Source organism: Nelumbo nucifera, chromosome 1 (assembly GCF_055504915.1).
Source record: "Nelumbo nucifera cultivar China Antique chromosome 1, China Antique-T2T, whole genome shotgun sequence".
NCBI classification, from domain to species: domain Eukaryota; kingdom Viridiplantae; phylum Streptophyta; class Magnoliopsida; order Proteales; family Nelumbonaceae; genus Nelumbo; species Nelumbo nucifera.
The window spans coordinates 170,711,689-170,729,288 of NC_142649.1; the positions used below are offsets into that span (position 1 = coordinate 170,711,689).

The following is a 17,600-nucleotide window of genomic DNA, read 5'->3' on the forward strand; positions in this document are numbered from 1 at the left end:
TTTATAGTTTGGGTGATTCTCTGCATTCATCTTTTCTCTCATCTAACACACTAAATTCTTTTCCCTTTTCTTCTGTGCCTACAATAGTTTCATTTTCCCCTACTTCCTTCTCAGATTCCATCACTTGAATAATTTTTAGGATTTGTTCCTCCTCCTTGTCTTTATCTCCTCCCCCAACTTCTTTTACTGCCGCACATGGGTCATTATCCGCCACTGGTGAAGTTTCAACAACTGGAGCTGCAAAATCCAAAGGCCGATGATTACTACAAGGATCAATATCAGTTGAATTTTTGACAGTAAAATGGGGAGGAAGAAAGAATTGGAATGAGAGGAAGGGGGGAAGAAACTCCCTGATCCTGATTCTAGTTTTCATCGATTACTCCAAATACAAACCCTGACGGTTCGAGTTCAGGTTCAGTAGCCACCTGCGCAGTTGGGGGGAGCTGTTCCTCACGTGGTTCCATAGTTGGTTTGCAGTGGATACCCATCTCCTCAAACCCGCTACCCTGCCTTTGTTCTTGATTTGTTTCTACTTTCTCCTCTCTCTGAGGATCACCTAAAGGCCTCCCACTTCCCACAATAGAGTCACCATCCCCCGATTCCTGTAGCTCCAGAATTTCCGTACTAGCTTCTTCATTAAAGAGCAATTCAGTTCCAAAAGCTTCGAAATCTATGAAGTTACAGGCCTTTGTTGAGTTGATGCTGCCTATACTCGATGGCTGATCTCCTTCTTCCTCTTTCACATCTCTCAAAACCTCCCAGTCTGAATCATCTTCAGAGTCTCCTTACGAGACCCTATTGTAACGAGAATTTGGCTTTTCAGGGGTCGTGGAGTTCTCTTCAGCAGCCGACCTCCACTGAAGCTTCATTTGGGGGAGAGACGAATGAACAGAGGTCGATGGGGACAATGATAGACCACAAAAATCGCCTCCCAGAGGCGCACAGGACCTATGCACATGAGCTTTTAAAGGGTCACATGACCCAACTTGAATCTTAAGACCCAGATTGAGCAATTGGGCCAGATTATGAGAACCCAACTCAACCTTTCCAGCTTCCTTTGTAAATTGGGCACGAGATGGCCCGCTATTAGATCTCAGCACCTCCACGTAAGATCTCCTTTGGGCCGTTTTAAGGCGAGGCGCGTGCCTTTTTGAAGCAAGGCACAAAATTATAAAAAAAAATGCTAAAAATAAAAAATGTCAGAAAATAAAAAAAATACTAAACATAATATTAATAAAAAATATAAACTTAAATTTTAAAATAATGTTTTACAAAACCTATTATCTAAAATTAAAATACATAAACATAAGATGTAATTATGTAAAGCATATTCAAATGAGAATTTAAAAATAAAATCAAACATATAAAACATTTTCAAGCATTTAAGACCTCTAGTCTCTTTTTAAATCACTACTTGCACCCAAACAAGGAAAAAGACCATTCCCAAATAAAAGTAGTGAAAGAACAAGAGATAAGTGATGGCAACTCTCACCATTACCTTACATAAGATACACCCGTGAGGGGATAAACACCACTTTGGTCGTTTTCTTTGAAGCAAGTCACAAGTATTAATCTTCTGGTAGTTGCTCTCTTTTCGGGACCAATAGGAGTGGGTGATTCTCTCAGAGCTGAGATTTCAACTGTTAGCGAAGGAACTCAAAGGGCGCTTGAACTGAACATCACCAAATTGGTCATAGAGGGTGACTCTAAACTGGTAGTGGATTGGCTCAAAAATGATACAACTAATTTTTGGAACTACATCAATGAGAAGAGGAAATTCAATTGGTTGACTAAGAATATTGAGGTGAAGATGAGTTGGGTTAAAAGAAATGCTAACTCCTTTGCTGATGGAGTGATGGGTTAGCTAAATAGTGGGGCAACTAGGGACTCTTTATTTTGGGCCATCTTGTAATTTTTTTCCCTTGTCTTCTTGTTTGGATGGGGGAGATAAGAGAGGTTATCTCCTCTTTATTGTTCCCTTGTATCTTTTCTCTCTTTTTTAATGAAATCTGTGAGTTATTGATAAAAAAAAAAAAGTATTAATCTTCCCATGGACAACTTCCCAATAGAAAGCACCAACTCTAGGTAGAATAGGCTTATATGATACCTCCTTAGTAGGAAAGGAAGGCAAAGAACTAGAGGAAGGTTGAGATAAGGCTTCGAAAAAGGAAGAACAAGAGAAAGAACCAAAAGGAGTACAAGTCCAGATTCGTTTATCAACCTTAGAAGGATCAAAAAAGGCTTCTTTCAACAGTTCAAGTAGAGTGAGTACATTCTGAAGTTCAGAATCTCTTATACCCCTTCAAAAGCCAAATCCCAATTAAAGCCATTACTCGAAGCTGGAGGAACCAAAAATTTGGAAATAGGCTCAATTTTAAAAAGAGAGTGCAAAAAGTGAGAGAAATTGTTCCTTCAAGGGGGAAGACCTCAACCATACATTTTCCCAAAATTTAATACAATTAGCACTACAAAGATTGTATTTGATAAAAGGAATGAAAAGTGGTAATACCACATTGATGGCCTTAAGGAGAAGCTTGACTTGCCCTTGCCGATGCTCTAACCAAGGTTCAAAATATCGATACAGTCTGAAATGCCTTTGCATCCTTTTTTTTAGTTTTTTTTTTCCAACCTGGTTTAGAGGGGTCAATTTAAGGCCCATCTACCCCTTGAATCAGGTTAGACCTAGAAACACTCCATGTAGGGGCATATCGGGAAGCCTACATTACGATACATATTGGATGATACAGCCCAATATGTATCGAAATTTTGAACCTTGGCTCAAACATCCCAACCGTTATCCAAAAGCTCGTGAATGCTCACTATCACCTTTGTCCATAGTTTGTCCTAATCTGCAACATTCTCTGGCCATTTCCCCAAAATAGCTAAGTTCCTCCTATGTATATTACCTATTCCCAAATCCCAACCCCTTACATTTTTGCCTCTACTGACCACTTCCCAACTGATCCTATGATCCCTCTTAACTTCCCCTGGATCCCAAAGAAAATCTCTCATTGTCTTCTCTACGTTCCTGCTCACACCTACCAGAAGCTTAAAACTTGACATGTAATAGAAAGGCAGGTTGGAGAGGGTTGATCTAATCAATGTCTTTCTATCACTGAAAGATAAGTACCCTTTTCTCTTAGAGAAAATTTGCTCCCTATTGACCCCTTGTTTTGCTAAAGTATCAGCAAAACAGTTTGACATTCTTTTCACACACTTGAAGGTAGCTTCCATCTCCCTTGCTAATTTCCCTCAACATTTGTCTATAGACCCAAGCTCCTTGCTGTTGTTCAACCAGCATACCACAAATTTGGAATCTTCTTCTATCTCAATTATTATTATTTTTTTTTTGTAACTTTGTTGCATGGCTAATGTCAGACCATGCAATACAGATGCTATCTCTGCCCTTAATGATCCTTTATAGCCAATTGGTCCTGAATACAAAACCAAGAAACTATCTTTATTATCTCTAACACTTTGTACCCAGAAGGCCCTGGGCTACCAAGCATACTTCATCAAAGTTCAATTTAATTTTTGTGTTGCTTCATGAAATCCATTGCTGCTGGGTTGTGCTTCTACAAGTTGAGGATGCTGCAATTACATTCCATTATCTCATAATGCTGTCCACTGAGAATGTTTTGAACACTCCCATGGTCTTGATCCAATGAACCACCTTCACAGTTGTGCTTTCAATCACTGCCTCCATGGTCTTATTTTGTTCCTTAAACAACCTGAAATTACTTTCTTCCAATATAGTCCACAAAATTGCTGCTCTTGTCATTAGGTTATTAGGTTATATTATCACTCAAAACTTGTCGATTCCCATTTCTGCAATCCTGAATCTTGTTGATATCAAGACATATTAGTTGTTTTATTTCTAATATTCTAAGTGATTCAGTTTGGCCTTCTCAAACTTTGAAGTAATGGTAATTTCTAACTTGATCTGGATTACAGGGTCATATAGCTCTTGATCAGGCGGTATTCCCTGAAAATACTCCTGGTTTTGTACTGGATGCATTTGCTCGTTCTTCCCTTTGGAAGATTGGACTTGATTACCGGCATGGTACTCTTCATGACCATATCTTGAGATATGAAAGAAAGCTTTTGGCATTGACATTGGGTTCTTCTTCCTCTATGTGTTAGGAACTGGCCACGGTGTAGGAGCAGCATTGAATGTCCATGAAGGCCCTCAGAGTATAAGCTTTCGATTTGGGAATATGACTCCATTGCAGAAAGGCATGATTGTTAGCAATGAACCTGGCTATTATGAAGACCATTCTTTTGGCATTCGGATTGAGGTGAGATTTTCATTTTGCTCAGATGCGCCTGTGTGTAATAAAATGCACTTGCACTTGGTAAAAGTGTTGTCAAACAGTATGTTCCTCCATAGCTAGACAGTGAACCTCACATATAATATCAATTACATCTGCATACTAAATATCATAGTTGTCAAGGCGTCCACTTAGGCGCCCTTGGCTGGGTGCCTCGCCCAAATGCCTTGACTTTTAGCAACTAGGCACCCTTCTAGGTGACTAAGCACCAGCCTAGGCGACAAAAATGACAAGGCAGGCACCTTTTATAGTATCATTTATATTGCTGTATCTTATTAATGTATGTGTTAATACATTTTATTATATGCTATATATATATATAGCAGTATACTTTGTTTTAGTGTTTTATTATTGAAATTTAAAAGATCAAAGGGTTTTGAGGAGAGAAAAAGAAAGAAAGAAAGAAATAAAGGAAGAAAGAAATAAAGAAAGAAAGAATAGAATTATAAAAAGGTTCTGTTTTTTTTTCATTTTCTCTCTCTAATTAAATAAAACAGCAACTCCGTCCTTGCTTTTCTCTATTTTACTTCCCATCTTGAATATTTATTTTTATTTTTTTATCAGAAATGATAACTTTCATTAGAGATAAGTTAAGCTGAAATACAGAATTCAACTCTTATTAGAAAATGATGATCCAATAAACATCAAAGATTACAGAGCTGCCCAATAAAGTCTCTCCCTTACAGTCCCTTGTTTTGCTAGAGCGTTAGCAAAACCATTTGCTCATCTCCTTACCCACTTGAAACAAACACCCACCTCCCTTGTTATGCTAGGTATTTCCCTTATCAGCTGCCTATATTGCCAAATTCCCATCTGCCCTGATTGCATCCACCCAATTACCAATTTAGAGTCTCCCTCTATCTCAACCTGCTGTATCCCCAATTGTTTGGCCAGTTTTACACCTTGATGTAGTGGCAAGATTTCCGCTCTTAAGGAATCTCCAACTCCTACTGGACCAGAATACAGAGCCTTTATCTTGCCTTCATTATCTTTGAACACACCTCCTATACCAAATGGGCCCGGATTACCTATAGAGCTTCCATCAAAGTTCAGTTTTACCCATTGTTGTGCCAGTGGGGACCAAACTTCTTGTATCATAGCTTTGGAAGTAGTAGTAGTAGATGCCACAATATCCCAACTTCTATAAATGTCTTCAGTTGAGAAATCCTTAAAAAGATCATAGGATTTCAACCAATGGATAACCTTGGTAGTTACTCCTTCCACAACCTCTTCCTTGGATCTACAACTACTTTTGAAGTTTGAAGATCCTATTGTTTCTTTCCTGCCACACTGACCACAATGCAGCAGCTCTAATGGCTCTCCACATAATTCTTCCACAAACCATTGGTTGCCCTGCAAAAAGTTGGATCAAAGAGGTTCACCACGCTCGAGGAGGGAGTCCAACTGCAACCAAAGAGAGAAGAGAACTGGTGTATCTGGAAGTGTGTTGTCGTTAACCACTTCGGAACACAAGTTTCAATATTTATAAATTTTTCCGATTCTCAAAATAACTACAAACGTAGTTAGTGGTGAGAAAGGGGTCATATCCATAGGGAAGCGAGGGAAAAATCGTTATGTACTTCAATCCGGACAAAATAACACGATTGGAGATTGCAGAAACACAAAATTTAATTAATTAAACTGGAATCCATTAACATAAAATTCTAACAATGTTGAAAGTGAAACTTGCAAAAAGATAAATAAATGACAGAAATAAATAAATAAATAAATAAGCTAAATAGAAAGTTTGTAACACAGTTAGAGGTAGCCGAATTTCCTTTGACCCTCGAACTCTTCGAGCTAGGCCTTCCATCTTATCTAGCCAAATTTCAGATCTACAGAAAGGAAGACAAAAATTAAACTAGATAAAAGTAAATTGCATAAATAAAAATAAGAATTGGAAATTAAGGAATGGAAAGTAAATCTAAAACTAATGGAAAATTGGTTGGGATCCGAATCTAGAGGTGGTAGTAGTGGCTAGGCGAACTGCAAGCAAGAACCCCTCCTCTTGCCTGGGCGTTCTCCTCTTCCTCTACCCTTGAACTTCTCAAGAACAACCTTCCGTCTTACCTCGGGGTAGAATACAACCCCTTCTCAGGACCCCATTGGGTCCTTTTTATAGAGAAGGGTGGATAAAACTGGGATTAGAGAGAGGGGGGCGGCAGCTGGGTTTTAGCAGAAATATGGGCGCCCTAGGGTTTAGAATGAAGGGTTAGGATTGTTCTATGGTGATCCTAAGGCTGAGAAGAGAAGGAGAGGACGCCCAATATTGTGTAGGGCTGAGATTTGGGCGTCCAGAATTGGATGGTGGAGATTTAGGTGCCTAGGGCTGAAAGGTGGAGATTAAAAGGAGTGGGTGGCGCCCTAGGGTGAATGGCTGAGATAGAGAGTGAAATAGAGGGCTGAGGTCTAGTGGCTAAAGGCTGAATGATGAGGATTAGAAGTTAGGTGGCGCCCTAGGGTTAGAATGCACTCAAAAGAGGGTGCCCTAGAATGGAGGGTGGAGATTAGATGTTAGGAAGGAATGAAAGGTGAGGATTTAGCAGTTAGGGGCGGCTAGGGTTTGTTAGAGATGAAAAGAATGAGTGGAGAGGCACCCTAGGGTTTGCTAGGGAGAGGGGAGTATGCTAATATAGGAGGGGCACCATTCTGGGTTTAGCAAATAGGAGGCGCCCTCCTGTGCTCAATTTTTCACAAAAACACCCCCTCTCTCTGTTGGATTTCACACCAGCTTCCCAAAAACTGCACAAGATTTGCACAGAGACCCTCAGAGGTCACATTATTGAATTTAACTAGGAAATGGGACATTTTGACTATTCTAAGGCCTAAAATACCCCTAAAATGATGCCCTTTGTAGGTGTTCAAGACTGCTATCAGTCTTGATCACTAATAAACTTCAGGTTCGAAGAGAAAAGAAAGTGAAGGAGGAGAAAGAGTGGTGAGAGAGCAGTAGAACACAGGCTTTGAGGAGAAGAACAGAATCTCAATATTCTGCCGCCGCCACTTCAATTTAATATTTATATGTTATGCTAGTTACATGAAAGGACACATCTGCCCTTGGGGTTTACATCATAACACATAACAATATAAAACTGAAAAGTAAATAACAACTAGAATAACAAAATAGTAAATTGACCATCAGCTATGACTAGATACATTCTACCCTACGGACAGAGTGGGACCACAGCTGTGGGCCCACATCAATGTTCTCTACACTCCCCCTCAAGTTGGGAGTAAATGTTCATCATTCCCAACTTGGATAGATCCGCTTCTAGCTTCTTTCTTGATATGGCTTTAGTGAGGATGTCTGCTTGTTGCATACTAGATGTGATGTAAGGGAGGCATACTTCTTGAGATGAGACCCTCTCTCGTACAAAATGGTGGTCAACTTCAATGTGTTTGGTTCTGTCATGTTGCACTAGATTATGTGCTATATTAATGGCTGCTTGATTATCACAATACAGCATCAGGGGCTTCTCATACTCAATACCCAACTCCTCAAGTAGAGATCTTAGCCATAGGATTTCAGCCACTCCATTGTCCATGGACCTATATTCTGCTTCAGCACTTGACTGGGAGACAACACTTTGTTTCTTACTTCTCCAGGAGACAAGGTTTCCTCCCACAAGGGCACAATATCCTGAGGTAGACCTTCTGTCATCAATACTCCCAACCCAATCAGCATCCGTATAGACCTCCACCTTCATGTGGTTGTTGTTCTTGAACAGTATACCCCTACCTGGGCATCTCTTCAAGTAATCTAAGATTCTTTCTGCCGCAAGAAGATGTGTGGTTCTAGGAGAATGCATGTACTGGCTGACCGCACTAACAGCATAAGTAATATCTCGCCGAGTGAGGCAGAGATATAGAAGCTTTCCTACCAATTGCTAGAACATAACTTTGTCTTCAAGAAGCTCCCCACTCTCTGCACTAATCCTGTGGTTCTGTTCAATTGGTGTATCTGTAGGCTTGACACCTAACTTTCCAGTTTCTGCCAACAGGTCTAGGACATATTTCCTCTGAGAGATAAAAATCCCTTGTTTGGATCTAGCAACCTCAATACCCAAAAAATACCGGAGTACACCAAGGTCTTTCACCTCAAATTCTTGATGAAGGAGCTGTTTAAGGGACTCAATCTCATGGCTATCATTCCCTGTGTCCACAATATCATCAACATATACTGCTAGTAGTGTCAAGGAGGACTCCACCCTCTTGATGAATAAAGTATGATCTGACTGGGCCTGTACATAACCAAACTTCACAAGGGCTAGTCTGAATCTATCGAACCAAGCCCTAGGTGACTGTTTCAAACCATACAAAGCCTTGTTGAGCCGGCAGACCTTCTTACCTGTTTCTGCATCATAGAATCCAAGAGGCAAACGCATGTAAACTTCTTTCTGCAGATCTTCATTCAGAAAAGCATTTTTCACGTCCATTTGGTATAAAGGCCAAGTGTGACTTGCTGCAAGGGATAATAGGACTCGAATAGTGGTCATCTTGGCTACCGGGGCAAAGGTCTCCGGGTAATCTATGCCATAAGTTTGTGTAAACCCTCTTGCAACTAACCGAGCTTTATACCTCTCAATGGATCCATCTGCATTATGCTTCACCGTAAATACCCATCTGCATCCAACTGGTTTCTTTCCTTTAGGCAGATCAACTACCTCCCAGGTGTTGTTTTTCAACAGGGCATCCATCTCAACTTGCATTGCATCTTTCCATTCCGGGACGGATAGGGCTTCTTGCACTGTTCTTGGAATAGGGACATTGGAAATGGAACTAAAGTAGGACCTGTAGGTAGGAGATAGGCGATCATAGGATAAAAAATGGGAAATACAGTGGGTTGTAGATGTGGTACAATGTCATTTCCCTTTACGGATTGCAATCGGAAGGTCAAGATCTGTAGGAGGTGAAATGGCAACAATAGAGGAAGTCTTTGTGGGCCCTGGGACTGTAGTACCTGGACTTGGAGCTATAGATGATATTGGAGCTGGCCTGGACTGCTGATGATCAGGATCAACCTACCTGCACCGCCTGTGATAGACCCTCAACTCCTGATCCCTCTGACCACCCTCACCATTGCAGCTCTCATCACCCAATGGAATAGGTAAAGGAACTGCCCCACTTTCACTGCTCTCCCCCTGAAGACAAGGACTCAAACCCCCACTCTCACTACTCTCCCCCTGAGGGAAAACCCGAGGATAATAGGGTGTCCCCTCAAAGAAAGTGACATCCATGGAGACAAACTTCCTCCCTGAGACAGGATCATAGCAGCAATAACCCTTTTGAGTTTGTGCATAACCAAGGAAGATGCATTTGGAGGCTTTGGGTTCGAACTTGGAGTGATGGGGTACGAGAAGCTGAACAAAGCAGGTACAACCGAATGTCTTAAGGGGAAATGAAAACAAGTCCTCACGTGGGTGTAGAAGGGAAAAAGGAGATCTCATATCAAGGACCCTGGAAGGAACCCAATTAATAAGGTATACCGCCATGAGGATAGCATCACCCCAGAAGCGAATAGGAACATTAGAAGTAAACATGAGACTTCTAGCCACTTCCAAAATGTGCCTATTTTTCCTTTCGGCAACTCCATTTTGCTGAGGTGTATGAGGGCAAGAGCTCTGGTGGATAACCCCATGATGAAGAAGATAAGATGTCAATGATTTAGCAAAGTATTCCTTTGCGTTATCAGATCTGAGAACTTTGATCTTGGCATCAAACTGGGTTAGGATCATTTGGTGAAAGTTTTGGATCAGGGAAGGTACCTCATCTCGTGAACGCATGAGATAAACCCAAGAAAACCGAGTATGGTCATCAACAAATAACAAGAAATATCTGTACCCACCCATGGAAGGGATATGATAAGTCCCCCAAACGTCGGTATGCACAATATCAAAAAAATTATCACTCCTTTTATTACTCAATAAATAAGGCTTTCTACAATGCTTAGCAAACTCACAACTTTCACACTGTAACTGAGACAACTCAATAGACTCAAATAAAGCTGGGAACAAACTCTTTAAAGATCGAAAAGACAGATGACTAATCGGTTATGCTTTGGCATAACCGGACTCACACTCTGAGAAACAAAAGACATCTTCTCTACTTTCTCTTCCTGACGGAACCTCTCCCCGAGCAGATAGATCCCATTCGTCTCACGTCCAGTCCCAATCACCTTCTTCGTCTCCAAGTCCTAAAAAACACATCGGTCAAGGAAGAAGGTTACTGAGCAGTTCATATGCTTGGTAATACTACTGACTGAAAGAAGGTTAATATCAAGCTTAGGAACATGCAAGACAGATGACAGGGAGATAGTATCTGATAACTTGATGTCACCCCTCCCAGAATTAGGAACCAGGGAGCCATCAGCAATAGATACTTTATCCCTACCAGAAGACAAATGGTAAGTAGTAAACAGTGAAGGCAAGCTAGTCATGTGATCGGATGCACCTGAATCTATTACCCAACAAGGTTCAGTAGTACCTGGAGCTGAGGCATGATAGGCTGAAGCTCGAGTACTTGAATGTGCGAAGGCAGATGTGGCAGGGGTTGATGGTGACTGCGGTGGCTGAGTTGAATTTCCAACTTCCTTTTCTAACTGTATTAGGGCAGCCCGAACTGCAGCTAAGGTCTCTAAAGATGTTCATTTTGTGCCAGATGAGGATGCTGAATCAGTGTTCATGGCTACATGAGCAGTGCCCTTCTTGCTTCTCAACTTCGCAGGAACCAAGTGTGGATGCAGTTTCCAACATGTTTCTTCTGTATGTTTGGGCTTCTTACAATGTTCACATACCACATCCTTCTTGTCTTCCTTCCTCCTGTCCTTCTCTGAATCACCCCCTGATTTGGGTGTGACCGCTACAAAGGCTGGTGTGGGGGGCTGAGGTTGCATAATAACTTTCCTTCTGGTCTCTTCACTGTGTACGAATGAGTATGCCTGAGAGAGAGTCACACTGTCTCTAGTCAAAATCTGTTGCCGTACAATATCGTACTCTGAATTTAGGCCTGCCAGAAACTCAAACACCCGGTTTGTCTCAACCTGCTTTCTATATATCTGTGCATCTTTGGGACTCTCCCACTCAAGAGTCTCTAAGTGATCAATCTCACGCCACAGGGACTACAAGGTAGAGAAATATACTGAAACCGGTCTCTCTCCTCGTTTAAGATTTTTCACTTCACATTTCAATTCATATGCTCTGGCAACATTAAGGGGTTGGGAATAAGTTTCTTTCATAACATCCCATATCTCCTTAGCTGTCTTTGCCCACAAGTAATTCCGGCTAATATGAGGCTGCATAGAATTACACAGCCATGTCATAACCAAGTAGTTTTCTTGGATCCACTTGGTATATGTCGGGTCTCCCTTGGGAGGTTCTTTCATATCTCCCAAGAGGTACCCTAATTTACCTCTTCCACCAATAGCCATCATGGCTGATTGGGCCCATTCCAAATAGTTTGATCCATCAAACTTTACGGTGGTAATCTGACCACCCATCTCAGAAACACTACCATAACTGATGTTCCCAAGGCTGCCTTCTGCCTGATTTTTAAACTCCATTTCTGTCAAGTCTCAAAACAGCACTTGGACTACCAATCACAATCAAAAACAGTATAGGCCTGATCTGTATTCACAGTGTATGTGCACAAAACTGGGATAATTCTGATCTGAAACCAACTAGCCAACACAACAGTAGCTGTCCGTAGAGCTCTAACCCCTTAGGACTCTGAAAAACAGCTTAAAAGTAGGTTTGATATGCTTGGCAGAGTTAGGGTTTTAATCAGTCCTTAAAGTGAACAATTCAGTTGCACAATCCAATCAGTACCGTATAGATAGACTTGCAGTAGGGTTAATAAGAAACCCTAGAATCTGATCAATGCTAACAATAAACTTGAGGGCAGCTCTAGGTAGATCACAAGATTCAGTCTAACACTAGGGCTTGCCGCAAGATCACAAGGTTCAGACAGTTCGGCCTAGGGTTTGCTGTAAAACCCTAGTGAATCGAAGAGAGAAAACCCTAGAATAGTTCGGCCTCCCCCTCCAGATAGGTCCAACCTATCTTCTCTGATAGAACTTTTCTTAGAAAGTAAATAACTTACAAGGAAAAGATGTTTGCTGCCTTCTAGGGTTACCCGAACCCTAGTCTTCTCTGATCCTTCCTGACCACCAACACTCTGCAACCCTAACAAGCTTCCAATAGCTACTAGCACTTCTGGCGATCTCCAAGAATCAGTCTGCGAACTCCTCCTTTTCAGCTTCCAGTCCTAGGAGATTCTCATGTGGTCGGCTGGTATCAGGCTCACATGAGAAACCCTAACTTGGCTCTGATACCATGTAGGTGTTCAAGACTGCTATCAATCTTGATCACTAAGAAACTTCAGGTTCGAAGAGAAGAGAAAGTGAAGGAAGAGAAAGAGTGGTGAGAGAGCAGTAGAACACAGGCTTTGAGGAGAAGAACAGAATCTCAATATTCTGTCGCCGCCACTTCAATTTAATATTTATATGTTATGCTAGTTACATGAAAGGACACATCTGCCCTTGGTGTTTACATCATAACACATAACAATATAAAACTGAAAAGTAAATAACAACTAGAATAACAGAATAGTAAATTGACCATCAGCTATGACTAGATACATTCTACCCTACGACAGAGTGGGACCACAGCTGTGGGGCCTACATCAATGTTCTCTACACCCTTAAGGCATCAAATTAACGAGTTATCAAGAACCAAGACCAAATAAAGAACACAAAGGAACATGCGATTAGTAAATGTGAAATTGTCTCACCAAAACCCAAGCAGAGACAACAAACATGGGGGGAGAGGCACATATTTGGCCTCTTTTTTTGCAATAAATCCAAGGTGTTGATTTTTTGGAGTGCCACTTCCCAGCAAAAGGCCTGAATTTTTGGGGGTACAGGGCTACCCCACACCTCCTTTGAAGGAAAGTTCCTACAAGGTTAGAGGCCTGAAGCAAAATGTTATAGAAAGAAGCGCAATTGAAAAAACCAGAAGGGGAAGGTCTCCAAATTCTGCTATCTCTACAAGACTGATCAAGAAAGACTTCCCTTAACTGAGACCATCCCCATTTCAGAATCCCTTAGACCTCTTCTCAAGCCCAAATCCTAGGAGTTATCAACAAACACTGAAGAGATCACTTTTCTTTTGTTTTCAGACAAGGAGTAAATAGAAGGAAATCTATATCTTTAGCTGCTAATTGATATGAAATTCTCTATTAAATCCTTATCATAGCAATATTATTTTTGAAAATGATTATATTAATGTATGTAAAAGATTTTTATATTTTAGATGTGATGATTTGTCACGTTTTTAGAGGAAATTTAATGTTCTTAATAAAGAGAATTGCTATTTTTTCAATTAATATACATGCTGAATGGTGTATAAAACTAGGGAACTAGTCAAGAGTTAGATTTTTATATTATAAAATTTTTATCTCCTAGGCGCCCCAGTATCGCCCAGCATCACCTAGGCACCTTGAAAACTATGATACTAATATAAATTATTAATGTAAGAAATGTAATAATAACTTAACAGTTTTCTATACAATTTTGTTTACATGCTTATATTATATAGTTGGTTTAGCTGTTTTTGGGGTTCTCCCTCTATTTAATAGAATTATACTTTTCTTTTTAGAAAATGTAGTTAGTTACAATATATAATATTATCAATTTTATAATGTAATCTATCCAATCTGCTTATGTCCCTGAGTGAGTCCCTACCCAATACCCAAGCCACCCAAGCTTGTCTCTTGCATGGACTAACCCACCAATTGCTGCAATAATGACTGTTAATAGATACTTGCTAAATCCATCAGGGTATATGACAAATTTGTTGAATCAATCTTGAAGAAGCATTCATGACATGGTTCTCTTGTTATGGACTTAAGTGCTCTTTCCCATCATTATTCCTAGTTTGTGTCACTGACTCACTGTATAGCATGTTCGTTCTAGGAAACTACAATTTCATGATGCCTGATATTTCCTAACAAATTGGTGCAAATATTGGATTTCACTCTTCACAGAGACCAGAAATTTCAACGATGCTTAAGAACTCAACTATAATTCTTCACCAAGTATTCTAGTGATTGAACAAGTTCTGAAGACAGTTGCTATGATCTGTACTGTGCTTAACCTAGTGATGCACTTTCAGTTTAAATGTTGTTGATATCCATGATTTATAATACAACATTCTTGTTTGTAGACACATCTAACTTGGATAATTTAGAATTTGTCAATTTCATTTCTTAGCATAGATGAAACTCACAGGCTGTTGGTAGGAAAATATCAACCATGGGCATATTCTTATTCTGGTCTACCATGGTACCGTCCATCTTTTTGTGCAGAATCTCCTTTTTGTGAAAGAGGTTGAGACACCTAACAATTTTGGAGGAAATGCATATCTGGGATTTGAGAAGATGACATTTGTTCCCATTCAGGTATGTTAGAGAACTTCTGGTACTATTTATGTTTTACTCACCACTTTATCAGATTGGAAGTTATCGCATAATATCTGATAAACTCATAATGTGTAAGTTTTTCTCATCAAGTTAAACATCAAACAATTAAGCAACATTTTCAAAATAGAAAAATTAAGAAGCAGATATATTAGAAATAATTTAGATTTCCATTTGCACAAGCACATGGAAAACTTCTCATCAGTGCTTTGAGATCATAATTGATCCAGATGGTTTGAAACAAGGGTGCCAGATTTTTGACAGTTCTGATCATTTCACTAGGCTAACTGCCCATTTGACCAGTGAAACCCACCATCCTTCCAGTTAACTGTGTTGATGTTTGGTTCTGTTTTTAAAACACCGCTTCTTAGATATGTAGCACAGTTACACATACCAATCTTCTAGTTTGGGAAGTTGAGTCTTGAATCCGGATGGGTATTTGGTATTAAAAATATTATGTAGCACAAACACAAACATTTCTAGGGTCATCAAGTAAATGGAGAAGAAAGCATGGGATGGTAATATATAAATTTTAAGTGATTTTGTTCTTTACTTATGGGAATTTTAATCCAAATATAAAGAAACGAGTTTTCTCCACATGCTTTGTGTTTTTTTCTGCTCCTTTTAATTATCCTCTTGCTTGTTCCTCTACTTTCACATTCTTCCAAATTAAGGAGAAACCATGATCAAACAGTAAGATACATTAGCATCATATATGTTCTGAATCTTGAAAATAGGCGTCTTACCTCTGAACCCTCAATAAATAGTTTTCTCATGTCAGTGGTTAGGCTTAAACTGAGTATATGATGGTAATATTTACAAATCTGTAGCAGACGATTGCAATCTTCAATTGTATTCTGGCACATAATTATTGTTATAAGTTCATCTCTCTTTTGTGTGCTGATGTCATGCCATGTAGCAACAATCATTTTAATCTTGAGTTTATTTCTCAAGATTTTCTTCAGCTTTGATTCATACATTTTTAAATGTAGTTGCTTATTTCATTTGCAGAGCAAATTAGTAGATTTGTCTTTATTGTCCATTGCGGAGGTCAATTGGCTCAATGATTATCACTCACAAGTTTGGGAGAAGGTTAGTTATTTATAGATAGTTACAGTATAACTAAAAAAAAAAAAAAAAAAGAGAATTGACACAGACTATAAAAATCCTGTTCTGCCATCCTTATTTCATCGTAATCTTGATAACAAACATCATCGTCATCATTGCCATCCCTTTTACATGAATCTTATCTGTCACTATAGTCAATATCTTTCACTAAACATGCATCCCCAAATTATATGATACCTGGATGCCTAAGCATGCTTAATGGTATATCAACAGAACATTTTATCAATACTGACACTGGTGCTGCATGGGTATTTCTCAATTAAGTGTTAAAATATACTTAATATGGATCCTAATTTGAAGTTACATACTTGTAAATCTATTGTGTGTACATCCCATTTATTCAGAACCTATTCTGTCATTACAATTCTTGTAGGGCCATGTCCTCTGTTTGACTTGTGTCTCCCAACTGTAACACCTGGATAACCAAATATACATGGCATACTCATCCAGTTCAAATTGTTCTCAACTTTTGTTTATCTGGTTACTCAAAATTCTAAGTAGTTTATGTAAACGGATCTCTTAAATTCTTCTTATTGGTCTCTATGCATTGCCATATAGAAAAAAATTCTTATAAGTTCGTTGCATTCTTAAATCTCTTTCTCAGAAACTAGTCTGAGCTGTCTAACTAACTTCTGGGCACACTCGTGCAGGTTTCCCCTTTGCTGGATGGTTCTGCTCGTCAATGGCTTTGGAACAACACAAGGCCACTTGTGAAACCATGATCAAACTTTTTATTGTCCTTAATAAGTCCAAAGGCTTCACTTTGCATGACACAGTAGAAAGAACGATTGTAAATGTCAAATTCTGTTGGAAATGCAAAAAGATTTTTAAGTGTTTACTAATGAGATACTGTTGTTGTTGAGGGTAATAGTTTGGGTGTAGATCACAGGTATTGCACTGTTGGTCCTACTCATGCTTGTTTTTAGGGCAAGTCTATTTGTAGATCACAGATAGATTGAGTCAGATAGGACGCATTGCACTGTTGGTCCTATTCCTGCTTGTTTTGGGGGTAATGGTTTAGTTGTAGATCACAGATAGATTTAAGTCAGACGTGGGCCCATTATACTGATGGGTCCTAGTGCTTGTTCAATCTGAGCAGAACTGAGGAAAATATCCCAAACATGCCTTTGACCTTGAGTCGGGTGTGTTTGGTTGCAGGTCTAACCTAGTGGGGAGAAGGAGAAAGCTCCCAGAGTGAAGATGCATGAACAATGTGAAGGTGAGGCTTTTCATACCCGACTTGAAAGTTGAAAGTAATTGGGTGAATAGATTTCTCTTCGGGATTAGAACACTAGAGTCATCAATTAAAGTAATAATGTAGATTTAGCCTAGGAACTAGGAAGGCAGTGCTGATTAGTGTGCAGTTGTCCCTACTCCCTACAAATATTATAAAATGTTTGAAAAATTAAACTAATCCTTGGAACCTCGGGAGCATTTATTTCTTCCCCCGGTTAAGTTCTTATCTTGGTCATTGCTCCATTTTGGACCAGACGTGTACTTCATATTGTTTGATTAAACAAGTCTGTGTCTGTGTTTGGGATGGACCCTTTATTATAAGGAATAGGGAATATTATTAGGATTCCAGCTGACATGCTAATTTGTCGTAGTTTTGGCCAGCGAACCAACAACACGGTTTAGTTTGCTCTGTTTTGTTTTGTTTTGTTGTGT

The 17,600-nt window shown here is 39.7% G+C and overlaps 1 protein-coding gene across 2 annotated transcripts in view; it reads left to right on the plus strand.

Moving 5' to 3' along the window:
- The window catches only part of LOC104596506 (Metallopeptidase M24 family protein), a 33,699-nt gene extending 16,899 nt beyond the window's left edge, over positions 1-16,800 (plus strand). For both annotated transcript variants that reach the window (XM_010257697.3, XM_088895225.1), the window contains 5 exons: positions 3,955-4,063; positions 4,144-4,298; positions 14,694-14,786; positions 15,816-15,896; positions 16,583-16,800. In XM_010257697.3, coding sequence (XP_010255999.2) covers positions 3,955-4,063; positions 4,144-4,298; positions 14,694-14,786; positions 15,816-15,896; positions 16,583-16,654 — 510 coding nt within the window. In that variant the 3' untranslated portion in view covers positions 16,655-16,800. The remainder of the gene's footprint in view (positions 1-3,954; positions 4,064-4,143; positions 4,299-14,693; positions 14,787-15,815; positions 15,897-16,582) is intronic.
- Positions 16,801-17,600: the final 800 nt, after the last annotated feature.